Genomic DNA, 16,522 nt, shown 5'->3' with positions numbered 1-16,522 from the left:
AAAATTTATACCTTGAGAATACTTCTTGTTCAGTGAAAACTGAAGTCAGAGTCCGTCAGAATTATGTCTCATAGGCTATTTCGTATAAAAATGTATTTGTTGAAAATTCTTTAATGTTCTCCCTTACTTTAAAATAATTAGGTAGAAGAAAATTTGATGCACAAAAACACATTTTTTCCTAATATTCTGGATTAGTTTGTTTTAGGAGATCACCTTTACTTCAATATAATGAAATGGAAAATGACCACATTTAATAATACACTAATTTTTTTTGTCTTATATCTACAAAAGAGTAATGTTGAACATACTTGACCATTTATTTATCAAATGTCAACAATTCTGTTAAGGAAGAAATGCAAGTAAAAGAGTCACTCAGGGAAATACATATCTGAAATAGGGAATATATCTATGATAATATTAAAACTTTCTGCCCTATCTCTAAGTATAAAGTATTTCTGGGCGCCTGGGTGGCTCAGTCAGTTAAGCCTCTGCCTTTGCTCAGGTCATGATCCCAGGGTCCTGGGATTGAGCCTTAAGTCAGGCTCCCTGCTCAGAGGGGAGACTGCTTCTCCCTCTACCCCTCCTCGTCAACTGTGATCTCTCCCTCTCTCCCTCTCAGATAAGTAAATAAAATCTTTAAAAAAAAAATAGGTATAAAATATTTTAAAAGATATTCAAGTGATATATAAATAGAAGATTACTAGCAAGAGTGAAATAAGTCAAGCAGAGAGAGTCAAGTATCATATGGTCTCACTTATTTGTGGAGCATAACAAATAACATGGAGGACATGGGGAAATGGAGAGGAGAGGGAGTTGAGGGAAACTGGAAGGGGAGATGAACCATGAGAGACTATGGACTCTGAAAAACAACCAGAGGGTTTTGAAGGGGCCGCGGGGGGCGGGGGGCGAGGAGGTTGAGGAACCAGGTGGTGGGTAATAGGGAGGGCACGTACTGCATGGAGCACTGGGTGTGATGCCAAAACAATGAACACTGTTATGCTGTAAATAAACAAATAAACAAAACAAAACAAAACAAAAATAAAAAAAAGAAAAGAAAAAAAAAGATTACTAGCAAGAGTAACAACATTCAGTTTACTCTCTAAATTTTTTTCCTCTCAGCTTTTTTTTTCTAAAAATACAGACCAGGAATCTTGAATTAACTTTCTCATTCATGAATTTTATTCATACATATTGTGGATTTGAGAGGCTTATTGTTTAATTTTTATGTGGTAGAATTTGTTACTAAAATGTATCCAATTTAATTCTAAAAATGATCAGACTGAAATTAAAATTTAGTTTTTCTCTATTAAATTAGTTTTTGCTAATTGAGTTTAAATTTAATTTAAATTATAATATTCAGTTTAAATTAAATTTAGCTTTTGCTCAACTATGAATAAAACAGTTTTTCACAAATATCCTAAGAAAAACTTTTAAGCATCAAAACAGAAAGCTTCTACTTACTATCTTCCCATCATCAGCAGACTATAGTACAATTCATCTACTTTCTTTCATTAACTTTTAAAGAAAGGTAAAAACATTAAGCTTAACATTTAGTTGGAGTGTGTAATGTCACATAACACCTACCATACCAGAACTGATAGGTAACCAGTAACACTAACCATTTATAAGAACTAGATTGTCAGATGAAATCACAGGAACTACTGATTAGGTCCATATTTCAAAAATTCAAGCATTTGAGGACCAAAATATACAAAGCAATGAACTACCGGCACAAAATGAAAAACTTTTATCTAAAGAAACTCTGACCAATTCTAGTTATTTCATTTGATAAGAATTCTAGCAGATCCCCAGAGGATAACATATAATAATCATTGAGGTAGAAAAGATTATAGTAACAAATTCAAATTTAAAAATGGGGTGGTGCCTCTTAATCTGGAAAAAAATGTATTATTTCATAAAATATTAATTCTATAAAATCTAAACCCTGAAATGGGAGATTAAGAGGATCCTTATAAACTGAAAGTGTGATATTTAAAACATCTAGAAGGCAAAAACCTCAACAATTATCCATAAAAACTAGTACATGCTAGAAATAAATAAAACATTAGGAAGAGGATTTTTTTTTTTTTAAGATTTTATTTATTTGAGAGATAGAATGAGAGGAGAGGGCATGAGAGGGGAGAGGTCAGAGGGAGAAGCAGACCTCCTGCCAAGCAGGGAGCCCAATGTGGGACTAGATCCTGGGACTCTGGAATCATGACCTGAGCCGAAGGCAGTTGCTTAACCAACTGAGCCACCCAGGTGCCCCTGGAAGAGGTTTTAAAACTCATGAGCAATCATTAAAGGAAATAAACAAACAAAAAAATTTTTTAGAGAGTGTGTAGATGTGAGCAAGCAGGATGGGGGGAGGGGCAAAGGGAGAGAGAGAGAAAGAACCTCAAACAGGCTCCACATCCAGCACACAGCCTGACCCAAGGGGTGGGGGTGGGGGGTCTCAATCTCATGACCCTGAGATCATGACCCAAGCCAAAATCAAGAGAAGGTCGCTTAACCAACTAAGCCACCCAGGCACCCCAGAAATAAACAAATTTTAATTTAATATTAATTTAATATTGAACAATCATACTTATATTCTTCAGCTCATTTTTGGAGACTACATCCTGAGTTGCCCAAACCACAGATTTGAACCAGTATGGCAATTTTCATATTTTAAATTATTATTTGCCACATCTCTTATAAGTGCATTAAATGCTTTCTTATGTTTCTAGCACCCTGAATATTTTCCTCCGCATTCATCTGGGATTAAATTGGACTATGGTTTATGATGGGCTCACAGATGATATTCTTAAATCACTTGAGTAATACTAAACTTTAGTAATATTAATTTCCTCAATTAGCTCATTTGAAAGAATGTTCTAATTCAATCCTCTCTGTGGCATTACCACACAGAATGGCTTGTTTTGTGCCCTAGGTAAAAATGTGTTATAAAACGGATTACAATGAATCTTCAGTATCTAGGTGCTCTGGTATTTTACATTTTAAATAGGAAGGTATGAATACTGACATCAAATTTGTTGAGTAAAATTAAAAGCCAAACAAGAAAGGAGAAATTCACCAGAAAAATTAAATTATTCCACATTTTTTTAAGAATGAAAGTAGGAAGTAAAAAAATCCCTAAAATTTACCATTAGATTTTCTTTCTTTTCTTCCTTCCTTTCTGTCCCTCCCTCCCTTTCTTTCCCGTCCATTCTTCCTTCCTTCCTTTCCTTTTCTTTCTTTCTTTCAATTTTAAGTAATCTCTACACCCAACACGGGACTCAAACTCACAATCCTGAGATCAAAAGTCCCATCCTCCCTGGAATCAGCCAACCAGGTTCCCCCACTGAAAAATCTGTTATATTTTTTCTTGATTGAAATTGTTTCTAATGTATAACAAGTCAAACATACAAAATATAAATGCTGTCAAAATACTATTACCAAAGTATTACCAAAGTTTTCCTGTTTCAGGACACTCTAGAAACCTAGATGTTCTTGCATTAGTACCATATCCTAGTGGGAAAGACCCTGAGTTTTAGTCTAAGATTCAATACTTTCTGAGTGCCAGTGGATGGGTCACTTAATGTTTCCGGATTCTTGGTTTTCTCCCTGCCTTTTCTTCATTATAAAATTATTTAAAAACCTACAGTTAATACATGACATATATGCTTTTAAAACTCTACATAGCTTATAAAAAAATAAGAAATAAATAAAAAATTTAAAAAAAAACTCTACATAGCTATAAAGTGTTATTTCACTTCAGGAACTAATACGGTACAGATGTTCAATAAAGATTAGCAGTGATTCAAGAATCGCTTATGACCCATAAAAAGGATTTCAATTCTGTTCAGTGCTACCAAAAAGAGGCCTTTCCTTGAGGCAATGACTCTGTTTTCAGTGGTTCCCAAAGCTGGCTGCTCAGACTGATGTTTAGAGTCACTGCTTCTAAAAAGGTTACATCTCTGAGATTAAATTCAGACAACCCAAGAGAAACTGCAAGGCATACACACTTCTTGATTTGAAAATCAGACTCAGGGTAGGAAGGGATAAAAAATGGTAAGCACCCAGGAAATGACATTACTTCCTATCTACCCAAGAGTCTGACTGCTGTCCAAACTCATCTTTCCCTTTCATCTTTTTTTTTTTAAAGATTTTATTTATTTATTTGACAGAGAAAGAGAGAGAGATCACAAGTAGGCAGAGAGGCAGGCAGAAAGAAAGGCAGAAGCAGGCTCCCTGCTGAACAGAGAGCCTGATACAGGGCTCAATCCCAGGACCCTGAGATCATGACCTGGGCCGAAGGCAGAGGCTTAACCCACTGAGCCACCCAGGTACCCCTTCCCCTTTCATCTTATGCTCATAGCTGACCTCTGCCTCAAAGACAATCATCCACAGATATTTCTCTTCTCCTGATCAGACAACAAGGTTGGGAAGTTTACTTAGATTTTATTATCCCCAGAAGCAGAATAAACTAAAACAAAGAGATTCAACACACAGTCTTTAACATAAAGATTTATAAAAGCAAACAAGGCAATTACCAAAAATTAAAAGAACAGCTAGCTATTATGGTATAAGGTAAGCAAGTTTATTAAGAAATGTAATTTTTAATTAATTCACTATGTACTATCTCCCACAGGTTAATAATAATCTCACAGTCTGTCTTGAATAAACTAGAATGTTTTAAATACTATGAAAATAAAAAAAAAAATTAAAATAAATAAATAAATAAATAAATACTATGAAAATAAAGGGAAACCTCACTAAAATGAGTCAGGAGTCCCCAGAAGGGGAACCTCTCACACCCTATAACCAGTCGCCAACTGCAGACCCCAACAGAAAGAGCAGTACCTTGCATCCCCAACAGGAAGAAGCCCATCCTTAACTACATCTGCAGGAGGAAGAAAGATTTTCACCTTGCCCAGCAACAGCCCAGCCAATGAGAGACTGTCACAACTCAGCCAATGAGAAGCCACTGCACTTCTGTTTACTCCAGTGGACTTCTGTTTGTAATAGCCTTTACCAACTTCTGCCTTACCTCTGTACGAGGCCATTCTTTTTTTTTTTTTTAAACAAGGCCATTCTTTGTTCTCTAGATCTGCCTATGGTTTTACCATATCTTGCTTGTCCTGAATTCTAATTCTTTGCTATTCCCAAATAAACCCATTTTTGCTGGCAAAATAACAGAAAGTTTTATTTCTAAGGTTAACAACACTAATTGATAAATAGCTAAGATTTCTTTCTTTCACCTAAGAACCTCTCAACCTACCAAGTTTAGGGAAAAAAAACACAACTTCATACTCATTTGCCGTTTCCCTTTCCCCTTAGCACATTTTTCTTGGGAAATGTTACCATAGCACTACCTCTATAATAACCTTGCCCCAAAGATTTAGTCTGAATCTAATCTTGAGGAAACAATCAGACAAAACAAAGGACATTCTGCAAACTAGTCTAGGTACTTAAAACTGTTACAACAGAATGAGCAAATACAAAAGGGCTGGGGAGCTGTTTTAGATTAAAGGAGCCTAAAGAGAAATGACAGGTAAATACAATACGCAGTTCTCTATCACAAACATCAGAAAAAAAGGACATTATTAGCTATAAAGGACACTGTTGGGACAGCTGGGAAAAAAATTATACCAATATTAAATTTCCAAGTGTGATAAGTGCAAGGCCGTTATGTTAAAAAAAAAAAATCATTTTCCTTAAGAGATACACAGTACTTAGAGGCACAATGTCACAACTTCTGCAATTAACTCTAAAATGTTTCAGGAAAAAGTTGTGTGTGTGTGCTTATGTGCGTGAATAGAGAGAGGGAGAGACTCAGCAAATGTGATAAAATGTTAACAACTATTCAAACTCCTTTGAGGATACTCAGGGGCTCGTTTTACTAGTATTGCCAGTTTTCTGAATGTTTGAAATTTTCAAAAGAAGAAACTGAGGAAGATATGAAATGTTACTCACTAGTTGTTTGACTTTAACTGCCTGTGGAATCCCAGCTGGCTGTGAAAGGATGGGGCCTGGCTGCGCAAGTTTGATCTGTACTGGAGCAATGACGGCCTTGTCAGATGTGGTCCCAGCAGAAGTAACAATAGGTTTCACAGACGGAAGACAGATAGCTGCTGCTGAAGTTTCTCCCAAAGTTACTGATGGAAGGGCCAACGTGACTGCTGCCCCGGAGACAACTGGCTTCTCAGGTTGAAGCGAGACTGCTGTAACTGTGTTCTGAATAGATGTCACAAGTGGTTTTGGAGTCTGAAGCAAAACAGTTCCAGTTGTTGTTCCTCCTGGTACAGCAGCTGGACCCACAGAATGAAGTGTCACAACTCCAGTTTTTGTTCCCCCTGGACCAGCAAGTGGATTCAGAGTCGACACTGACATAGTACTGGGTGTTGCTGCTCCAGAAACAATGATGGGTTTTTCAGACTGGATTGAGCAAACTGTTGTTGTCACCACAGGAGAAGTTGTTGCTGTTGTGGTACAGGTAGCAATGACTACCTCGTTAGAGGTCTGCTGAACACACTGCTGAATAAAGCTCTGGGGGTTGGGCATGAGTTGTCGTAAGGCAATCACACTTTTCTAGAAATAGGAGAGAAAAAAGAACCTGATAACTAAACAAATTAGCTGCTAGTAAAGTATTTCAGAGCTTTGCAACTTAAGATAAATCAAAAGTATGTCAGGTATTTCAGTTGAGGAAGCCTGATATCACTTGGCAGTCATATCCTAACAATATCCAGGATACAACCAATTTAAAGCCCACAAGTGCTTTATTTTTCAATACAAAATTATTACTGCTCAGTATTAAATTTATTTTATATCCCTCAAGATCAATTTGGTAAAATAAAACACCGTGTCATACTTGTTTGTATTTACTTATACCCCATAATAGATCACTAATAATTTTTCTATCAGTAAGTTTCTTTACATGACAATAGAATCTAAAAAAAAAAAAAGTTTTTGTTAAGTAACTTTCAAACTGTGGATAAAAACAGTCTCTAAATCAAAATAAAACGAATACACGGGATGCCTGGGTGGCTCAGTCAGTTAACTGTCTGCCTTCAGCTCGGTGCATCAGGTTCCTTCCTCAGTGAGGAACCTGCTTCTCCCTCTGCCCTGCTGCTCCCCCTGCTTGTGTTCTCTCTGTGATAAAAAAATAAAAGCTTTTAAAAAAACAAAATAAAACAAATACAAACACGGGCAATTTCCTTAATGGAGCTAGAATATTTTCTGACTAGATTTTAAGTTGGTATCTCTCCTGGTATCTTTCTGAAAGAGTAAAGGCAATTTGAACTATAAAGTAGAACACTGCCTTTTCATCCCTGGGGGTTTTGTTTCTTTTGTTTTTGAGTAAGGGGGAAAAAATGGTAAAGGAGGTAGACAGCAGATTATCTTTTGGTGAATTCAAGGGCTATGTGGAAGTTTTCCCGTTCTGGTACTTAAACAAAGGCAGTCTGACTGAATTTAAGAAGCATATGAGAACCACTGTTATTCCTTTTCCTTCCCTTTAGTTACATCTTTTACTTTTTTATTAAAAAGGATTGAGAAGTTCTTCTCTGAAGGTTTTCAAATATGTATATAAATGGTAACAAAGTAAGAAGCAGAGAGTCTCATAATCTTTTTCCAAACTTAAAAAATGGTGGAAAACAAGCTGCTTTGGAAATATATTAAAAAATGAAGTGATCTATTAAATTTAAGCTAGAAATCTAATATGAAGGGGTCCTGAGAAAACACAATTGGAACAAATGTTAAAATAATCAGACTCGGAGAAATTTTTATAAAAAATGCATATTAAATTATCTCTTGATCAGCTGGTCAGAGATTAAATGCTAAATCCCTCATCTCTATGCAACATTCAATGCCCCAAATGCCGGGGGGGGGGGGTCCTAAGGAAACAAATCACAAGGCTTAATAGGTCCTTAGAAAATACATACAAACCAAAAAAATTCAGTTTTATTTGGTAACTTAAAGGTATTTTTACCTAGCAAGTAGAGTCAGATAGGATAAATTCTGGACCTCTAAGTTTGACAAAAAATTAGTCGATATAAACAGTGTTTTAATCTCTAAAATGGAAAATAATATCTACTACTCAAAAGACAGATATGAAAAATAAGTGCAGACAACCCAAATTAAAAGTAAAGTATCTAGCATAGCATTGGATGCATAATAAGAACATACATGATCTCCTTCCTTCTCCTCCACAGTGTCTCCAATGAGTATGAAATACAGATAAATGGAAGAGTTGTCAGTGTTAATGTAGACAACCTATTACCCAAAGAACTTTTGCACTGAAAGAAACCCAAGGAAGAACTGCCTCTAATTTCTCAATCAAGAGGATCATCCAAAAACAGGGTACTAGTCATTTGATATTAAATATTATGCTGAACCTTCAACCTCCCTTTCCCCAGACCAAGTCTCCTCTAGCTAAAACATTCTCAGTTTCTTTAGCCACATTTTATATCACATAATTGGCACCCTCCTAATCAATGTGCTCACCCTCCTATTGACATTTCCATTATTTTAAGATCCTTCTGAAAATGTGCTCCATTTCCCTTCCCACTTTTTTTTTTTTAATGAGGCAACCAAAAGGAGTCTTCCACTACAGCTCCTCTTTCATCTCCTCTAGACAATCAACCCAAATAGTTCTCTTTAATTTTTTTAAGATATATTTATTTATTTGAGGGACAGAGAGAGATCGAGAGAGCAAGTATGAGCAGGAGCAGCAGAGGGAGAGGGAGAGAGAATCTTGAGTGCAATCCACACTGAGCCCGACCGAGGGCTCAATCTTACAACCCTGGAGATCATGACCTGAGCCAAAACCAAGAGTCTGATGTTTAACCAACAGCTCCACCAAAGCGCCCCTAAACCAAATATTTCTAATGGTCACTCCTCATTCCATTATTTCAAAATTTATGGGACAATTCTGTGGTTCATTGTAATCCCAGTTCTTTAATGACTTTTAAAATTTCAACTTGATTTCTCTTCAGCTTATGAGTATCCAAAAAATATATATTTTTTATAGTCTCTTGTTATCAAATTACTGTTCCACGTCAAAATTCTATTTAATTCAACAAATCTCAGAAAAGAGTATGCTTACTAACAATATAAGTCAATTTTTTAAAAGATTTTATTTATTTGACAGAGATCACAAGTAGGTAGAGAGGCACGCAGAAAGAGAGGGGGAACCAGGCTCCCCACCGAGCAGAGAGCCCGATGCAGGGCTCAATCCCAGGACCCCGAGACCACGACCCGAGCTAAAGGCAGAGGCCTAACCCGCTGAGCCACCCAGACGCCCCATAAATCAATTTTTTAAGAATAACAGCTTTTCCACCAAATTTGGCACTATTTGATTTATTATTTCTAGGAGAATATGAGTGATTAGGACAAAGGAGAAGCCCTATTTTAAAGGAAAAGTCAAGCCTTTGAAGATGTAAGCTTTACCAATATAATCATTATATTATGTTCATAAGAAGCTAGTTTTGTTTTCCCAAAGTGTTCCAATCCAAAGAATATGAACTACGAACATTCTTAACAGACTGCAACATTTGAGAGCTTTCTCCTACACTGTTATTTTCACATAGCTATCATATTGAAATATTAAGGATTCCAATTATTTTTAAAATTTATTTTAAGGAAATCTAACTCAAATAATTTCTTCAAAGTGACACATAACTTTACCTTAAGAAAAGGAACTAGATGAGGCTGAGGTGAAGACTTGAGTTCAACATACAGCTGTCTAGTAAATTCTTCTGCTTCAATTTTTGCATCCTGAGGAACAGGAGAAAGAAAAATATTTTTAGGTTTACAAATATTTTAACAGAGGAAAGTATGTTTATTATCTCATGATTGATGTAAGCAGGTAAAAGAACTACCTGTACTGTGAAAACTGTAAGACACTAATGAAAGAAACTGAAGAGACCACAAATAAATGGAACCATACACTGTGTTCATGCACTGAAAGAATTAATACTATTAAGATGTCCATACTACCCAAAGAAATCTACAGTTTCAATGCAATCCCTATCAAAATACCAATAGCATTTTTCACAGAGCTAGAACAAATAATCCCAAAATTTGTGTGGAACCACAAAAGACTGAATAGCCAAAGCAATCTTGAACAAAGCTGGAGGTATCACAATTCCAGATTTCAAATTCTATGACAAAGCTATAGTAATCAAAACAGACACAGAGATCAATGGAACAGAATAGAGAGCTAAGAAATAAACCCACAATTATATGGTCAATTAATCTACAATAAAGAAGGTGAGAATATACAATGGGGAAAAGATAGTCTCTTCAATAAAGGGTGTTACGAAAATTGGACAGCTGTATGCAAAAGAATGAAACCGGACCACTTCCTTAAACCATACCCAAAAATCAACTCAAAATGGAGTAAGGACCTAAATGTGAGGCCTGAAACTATAAACGTTCTAGAAGAAAACACAGGTGGTAACCCCTGGACATTAGCCTTAGCAGTATTTTTCTGGATATGCCTTCTTAGGCAAAGGAAATAAAAGCAAAAATAAACCATTGAGACTACATCAAACTGAAAAGCTTTTGCAGAAAAAGGAAATGATCAACAAAACAAAAAGGCAACTTCCTGAATAGGGAGAAGATATTCGCAAATGACATATCTGATAAAGGGTTAAGATCCAAAATATACAAATTCATAGAACTCAATTACCAAAAATAATCTGATTAAAAATAGACTGAGGACCCGAACAGACATATTTCCGAAGAAGACGTAGGATGGCCAAAAGACACATGAAAAGATGCTCAACATCACTAATCATCAGGGAAATGAAAATAAAAACCACAATGCTATATTACCTCACACCAGTCAAAATGGCTAATATCAAAAGGATAAGAAATAACAAGTGTTGGCAAGGATTGCGAAGAAAAGAAACTGTTGGTAGGAATATAAATTGGTGTAGTCACCATGGAAAACAGTATGAAGGTTTCTCAAAAATTTTTAAATTGAAATAACACACAATCCAGTAATTCTACTTCTGGGTTATTTACCCAAAGAAAACAAAAACACTGATTTGTAAAGATATATGCATTCCTATGTTTACAGCAGCACTGTTTACAATAGTCAAGACATGAAAGCAACCTAAGTGTCCATTAATAGATGACTAGACAAAGAAGATTTGGTATATGCATACAATGAAATATTACTCAGCCATAAAATAGAATGAGATCTTGCCATTCACAACATGGATGGACTTTGAGGGTATTACACTAAGTGAAATAAGTTAGACATAGATAAATAGTGTAAGATTTCAAATATATGTGAACTTTAAAAAATATATGTGAACTTTAAAAAAATAATACAAACAAACAAAAACAGATACAACACAGAGAACAAACTGGGCAGGGGAGTAGGGAGATTGGCAAAATAGGTGAGTGGTTAAAGAAGGGCAAAATTCCAGTTATAAAATAAGAAAATCAGAGGGCAGCTTAGGAAATATAGCCAACAATATTGTATTAACTTTTTACAGTGACAGATGGTAACTATGCTTATGCCATATTTTGTAATGTTTATAATTACCAAATCACCATGTTCTACACCTGAAAGTAATATAATATTTATGTTAACTATACTTCAATCAAAAATTTAAAATTTAAGTTAATTGAAATTTTAAAAAATGCTTGGAAGTTAAAAACTTACTTATAGGACTTATAATTTATAATATCTAAAATAGTTTTCCCAAGTGGAAAACTAACCATTTCAAATGTGCTCTATTTCTAACAAATTATAAGTAGTATGAAAAACAGTAGTAAAGATGTTTTAATATTTATAAATTATATTTGTTTTCCAGTGCAATATTTGAAATATACACATTTTCTGCTCGGAAAAGTGACCATTTTTATACAAAAAAATACACAAAATTCTCATAATATGGTCAGAGAAATGTGTAGATTTTAGTACTTAAAAAAACCCAAAAGTGTGTTTGTCGATTACATCCTCAGCATATTTCTTAAGCATAGAATATGCAACACTTGTTAATTTCCACCTTCATCTGCTTTAATGTACCTAAACAATTTACCTGAAAGAGGATATAAAAAGTGAATGATGTATAATTTAATAGCTAAGAAACATAGCATCTTGGAACTTGGGAACACAAAGATCATTATATTTATTACTCCGCTCATCTTATAGAAAAGGAAACTAAAAAATGTAAGAAAGTTAACTTACTTCCACAGGTTATAAAGTATGTTGTTTGGACTTAGAGAACTGAATTTCATTATTTGTTGATAGCCTGGCTTTCTGGCATTCGCAATTCTATTAACAATTTTTTATGTGACCAAAGAGTCAACTTTCTGTCCAAGGCTTTTTTAATTTGTTTCAGAGAGAAAGAGTACAATGTGGAGTGGCAGAGAAAGAGAGAGAATCCTCAAGCAGACTCCCTGATGAGCATGAAGCCTGACATGGGGCTTGATCCCAGAGCCCCGAGATTATGATCTGAGCCAAATTCAAGAGTCAGACACTCAAATCAACTGAGCCAACCAAGCACCCTTCCCCAAGGCCCTTTTTAAGCTACAGCATATAAAAGTAATATAATAGATTTACTTGTTTCAGACTTATTATCATTACATATTAAAAAGCAAAAGCTTACCCCAAAAAAATCCATTTATAATAAACCTCATTTAAAGATAAGTCCGATTTAAAACATGTTCTATAAATTCTTACAGAATTTAAGCTTTCATAATACTAACTTACCAAGAGTTGTTCCACCAGTTTCTTCACATTCTGCCCCATTTCTGGGGACTGTGACCCACTACATGCTAGTTTTATTAACATTGCAAGGAAGTTCTTACATTTCTTCACATTTTCTAGCATCGCCTAAATAGAGAAATAAAAACACAAATATTAGCTGGAAAACAGAATTCAAGAAAATTTGTAAAGAGCCATATTCATGGAAGATGGAGGGGAGAGCTTACCGGAGAAAGACTTGTCTGAGCAGCTGCTGAGTTCTCTGCTTTGAGACTGGGCTCATTTGAGGGGGCAGCTGATGCTCCCAAAGTTGAAGGCTTCAGGGTAGTTACAGAATTCAACGGCTTTACAGGAGTAACTGTGACAACATTCGTTGGCACAGCTACAGACTGAAATTAAAAGTAGTGCACATTTAGATATGTATTACTACAAACTGTACCACAGCGGGTGCCTCACTTCACACTTACCAGGCTACAAATGGATCTTGACATCTTCGCTTTCATGTTACACCCTACTAGTCTAAGGCATCGGAATACTGTTGTAAGAACTCTGGACTTCAGTAGATCTGGGTTTCATTCTCATCTACCTACCTACTTTATCTTTTTCTTTTATGTTCAATTAGCCAGCATATCTACCTACCTACTTTTCCCTGACACCTACTGAGTGCTGACCTCAAGCAAGTTACTTAATCTTGCTAATCCTCTGATTCCTATCTGTAAAAAAACAAGGATAGAAATGGTACCTCCCTATTCTCCTAGGGCTGTTTCTGAAAAACAGTACCAAGAGCATGGTCCTCAAAACACATTATTAATAATTCTCTAAAAAGAATTTGAAATAATAAGTCTTTATATGAAAATATAGAATATTCTATTCCACAATTTTCTGCTTTTTCTTAAGTATAAAGCAGAGAGATCTACTGATCATCTTATATTCAGATAAGCTGCTTTTATGTAGACTATCAAAGTAAGCGTAATGAATATTACAAACTTTGATATCTTATATTCACACTGACAAGAATTTTGGTTAGGTCTTCCACCTTCTATTGAAATGAGGTGTGATTATAGCACCACCTGCAGGATAAAAAGTTTAATACAAGAAATCACAAGTCAGGCAATAATTTAGACAACTCTATCAGTTAAAGCAAAACTCTTATTTTAAAACAAACACTGAAAATTACAGAACATGAGTAAAGTTTGAAGATAATGGGGGAGACAACGGTATTTACAACTGACCCAGAAAACTGAAATTGCACCATGATTTTAAATATTTGTATATTAGAGGCCTACAACACAAAAAGGTCAGGTTGTGATCACCTTTGAGAATATTTCCTTTGCTAATACCAAAATAAGTGCAAATGTACACCAAAATTTCCCACTTTAGAAAGACTGGAGCCTATATTAGACGAAGCATGCTTTAAGGGTAAAAATGGGAAGAAAAAAAAACTGATTAATAATAAAAACTAGAATGATGAAATGTTAAGCAATAAAGGTAAAATTAAAAATTGTACCTAAATTAGTAAACTATTATTAAAGTAGGTCTCAAGGCAACAATGAAAATGAGTCACCTTCCTATTCCTAGCCTTAGTCTTGCTCTCCAAGGACAACTACTCTGCAGTTTCTCTGAATCCTTTTAGAGACTGTCAAATAAATTTTACAGTAATTAAATACTCTTTCTTCAGTGAGTCTATATTTATTCTCTGCCATTAACCCCTTAAACTACTATTAAAGAAAGCATAATCTAAAGCTTTAGCTAGTGATTATGATTACCTTTCTGGACCAATGGGAAGCGTTCCTCAGGGAACCTCAAGGTTCCTCTCCCTTATGAAGCAAAATAAGGGTTAATGAAATGTGAGCTCAGAAAAAGCATCCTATTTTTTGTGAAGAGAGGAAGCATTTATGGCATTTCTACTTTCCTTGTTAATATTTTACTGTCTCTAGTACAAAATCTGTCCTTCATAACTTTTTTTTTAAGATTTTCTTTATTTGACAGAGAGAGAGGTCACAAGTAGGAAGAGAGGCAGGCAGAGACAGAGGGGGAAGCAGGCTCCCCACCAAGCAGAGAGCCTGATGCAAGGCTCGAACCCAGGACCCCGAGATCATGACCTGAGTTGAAGGCAGAGGCTTAACCCACTGAGCCACCCAGGCGCCCCCTTCATAACTCTTTCTAATACAGCTATTAGCTGTACCTTACCAGATACCTGCACCTTCCATGCCAACTCTTCCTCTTAAGAGGCACAGGGAGGCACACAACCCCAGTCTACTCTACCTACATAACCCCACTGCAGTAATGGGTGGACCATCTTAAACTCAAACATAACTCTAGATATTATAGCCCAGCCCATTCTATTTCCATGCTTTGCAAGACCACACTGGCACTGATTATGTATGTCTGGGGGGTGTGACCTAGAAGCTGGCAGCCTACTAAAGTATCAGAACAGCCTGTAGAGGGCACAGGTGAGGTGCAAACTCAGAGGCAGTATTAAAGGAAGATGGAATTCCATCTTCCAAGACTCAGTGTAAACTGTATCAAGAAACTCTTTATGGTACTGTCTCCAATAAGAGACAAAATCCAAGCAATAGAGGAGCAGAGAGATGAATGGAATCACTTATCATCACTCCCAAAGACACAATGGGGGACCCTGTGCTTCCCATGTCTGCCCACATGGGACACACTTTCACAAGAGGACACAGCAAGAGTTCCCATAACTAGACACCTGGGTACTTCTGGTTCCTAGCATCCAGGGAACAAGAGTAAAGAATCATTATTGTGGGTAAGTGACCTGACATCTAGAATAGGTAGGGTTGCTATTACACAATGGAGACTGAGAATACGTGTGGTGAAACTAGGTGATTCAGTTAAGCACCTGCTGGCATTTCCTTGCCCAATTGTATGACTAGTGGACAAGTCCAGTAACTCTTGCTTCAAGAAAGCATGGGGATTAGGACCTGAGATCTCTCAGGGATGAAGGTCTGATCACACTACCAGTTAAGTTACCAAGACCAGCAGAGTTATTAATTGAGATTGAAGGGAATCTAGAATGAATAGAATAGGGTAGTGAAGGAAGGACATGATGACTATCAGCCACAGTGGTGGGGACTGTAGTTTATCCTAGTACCTCCTCTTCTTTGTTTCCCCAAGGAAGAAACCCAGTGGAATCCCAAAAGATCCAGCCTCTAACATGTTTCAGGAAGTAGATCCCAGGGACACAAGAAGTAAACCATGATATGCCATTAAAAGGAAATCTGTGTTGTCTCAGCTGTTGGGAACGCTATTATGTCAGATGCCAATTCTTTCAGAGTTTGTTTCACCTACAGAGAATTACCTTGCCCAACAGCACAAATCTCCCTGTGGAGTTGACAACCAGTGACTTATCACAGAGGGTGAATTAAGGCCCAGCTGACCAATGCTGGTACACAGTGTAACAACTCTGACAGGCCGTATTTCCTCCAATGTTCTCCACCCAGTTGGCAGAGGCTTTACTGGGCCTGCATCTAATTCAAAGTTTTACTCTCCTTCCCTTCCACAGGTATTAATAACTAATAAATACCTCCTATGCCAAAATTCTATCCCAGCAACTGCTTCTAGACACACTGACATATGGTTATTAGATGCATTTGTATTAATTTAATACATTCAAATAAAACTGATATTTTAAGAATATACACCATCTTTATCTTGTGTTTTCCACACCTCCAACAGTTCCCACTTTGATAAGTGTCACCAAATATCACTGACTTGCTTTCTTCAAGGTCACATGGTCATTGTGGCAACTTATACATCTGGAAGTTAACAGCTAAGTGAGAAAGAAGGTGA

At 36.2% G+C, this 16,522-nt stretch overlaps 1 protein-coding gene across 3 annotated transcripts in view; it reads right to left on the bottom strand.

The window, feature by feature from the left end:
- The window catches only part of TAF4B (TATA-box binding protein associated factor 4b), a 128,235-nt gene that overhangs the window by 93,709 nt on the left and 18,004 nt on the right, over positions 1–16,522 (bottom strand). For all 3 annotated transcript variants that reach the window (XM_046024072.1, XM_046024074.1, XM_046024073.1), the window contains 4 exons: positions 12,937–13,098; positions 12,716–12,838; positions 9,670–9,759; positions 5,959–6,573 (listed from right to left, as the gene is read on the bottom strand). In XM_046024072.1, coding sequence (XP_045880028.1) covers positions 5,959–6,573; positions 9,670–9,759; positions 12,716–12,838; positions 12,937–13,098 — 990 coding nt within the window. The remainder of the gene's footprint in view (positions 1–5,958; positions 6,574–9,669; positions 9,760–12,715; positions 12,839–12,936; positions 13,099–16,522) is intronic.

This window comes from Meles meles, chromosome 12 (assembly GCF_922984935.1).
Source record: "Meles meles chromosome 12, mMelMel3.1 paternal haplotype, whole genome shotgun sequence".
NCBI classification, from domain to species: Eukaryota; Metazoa; Chordata; class Mammalia; order Carnivora; family Mustelidae; genus Meles; species Meles meles.
The sequence above is the reverse complement of the archived record's forward strand: the minus strand, read 5'-3'. Positions and strand labels throughout refer to the sequence as shown.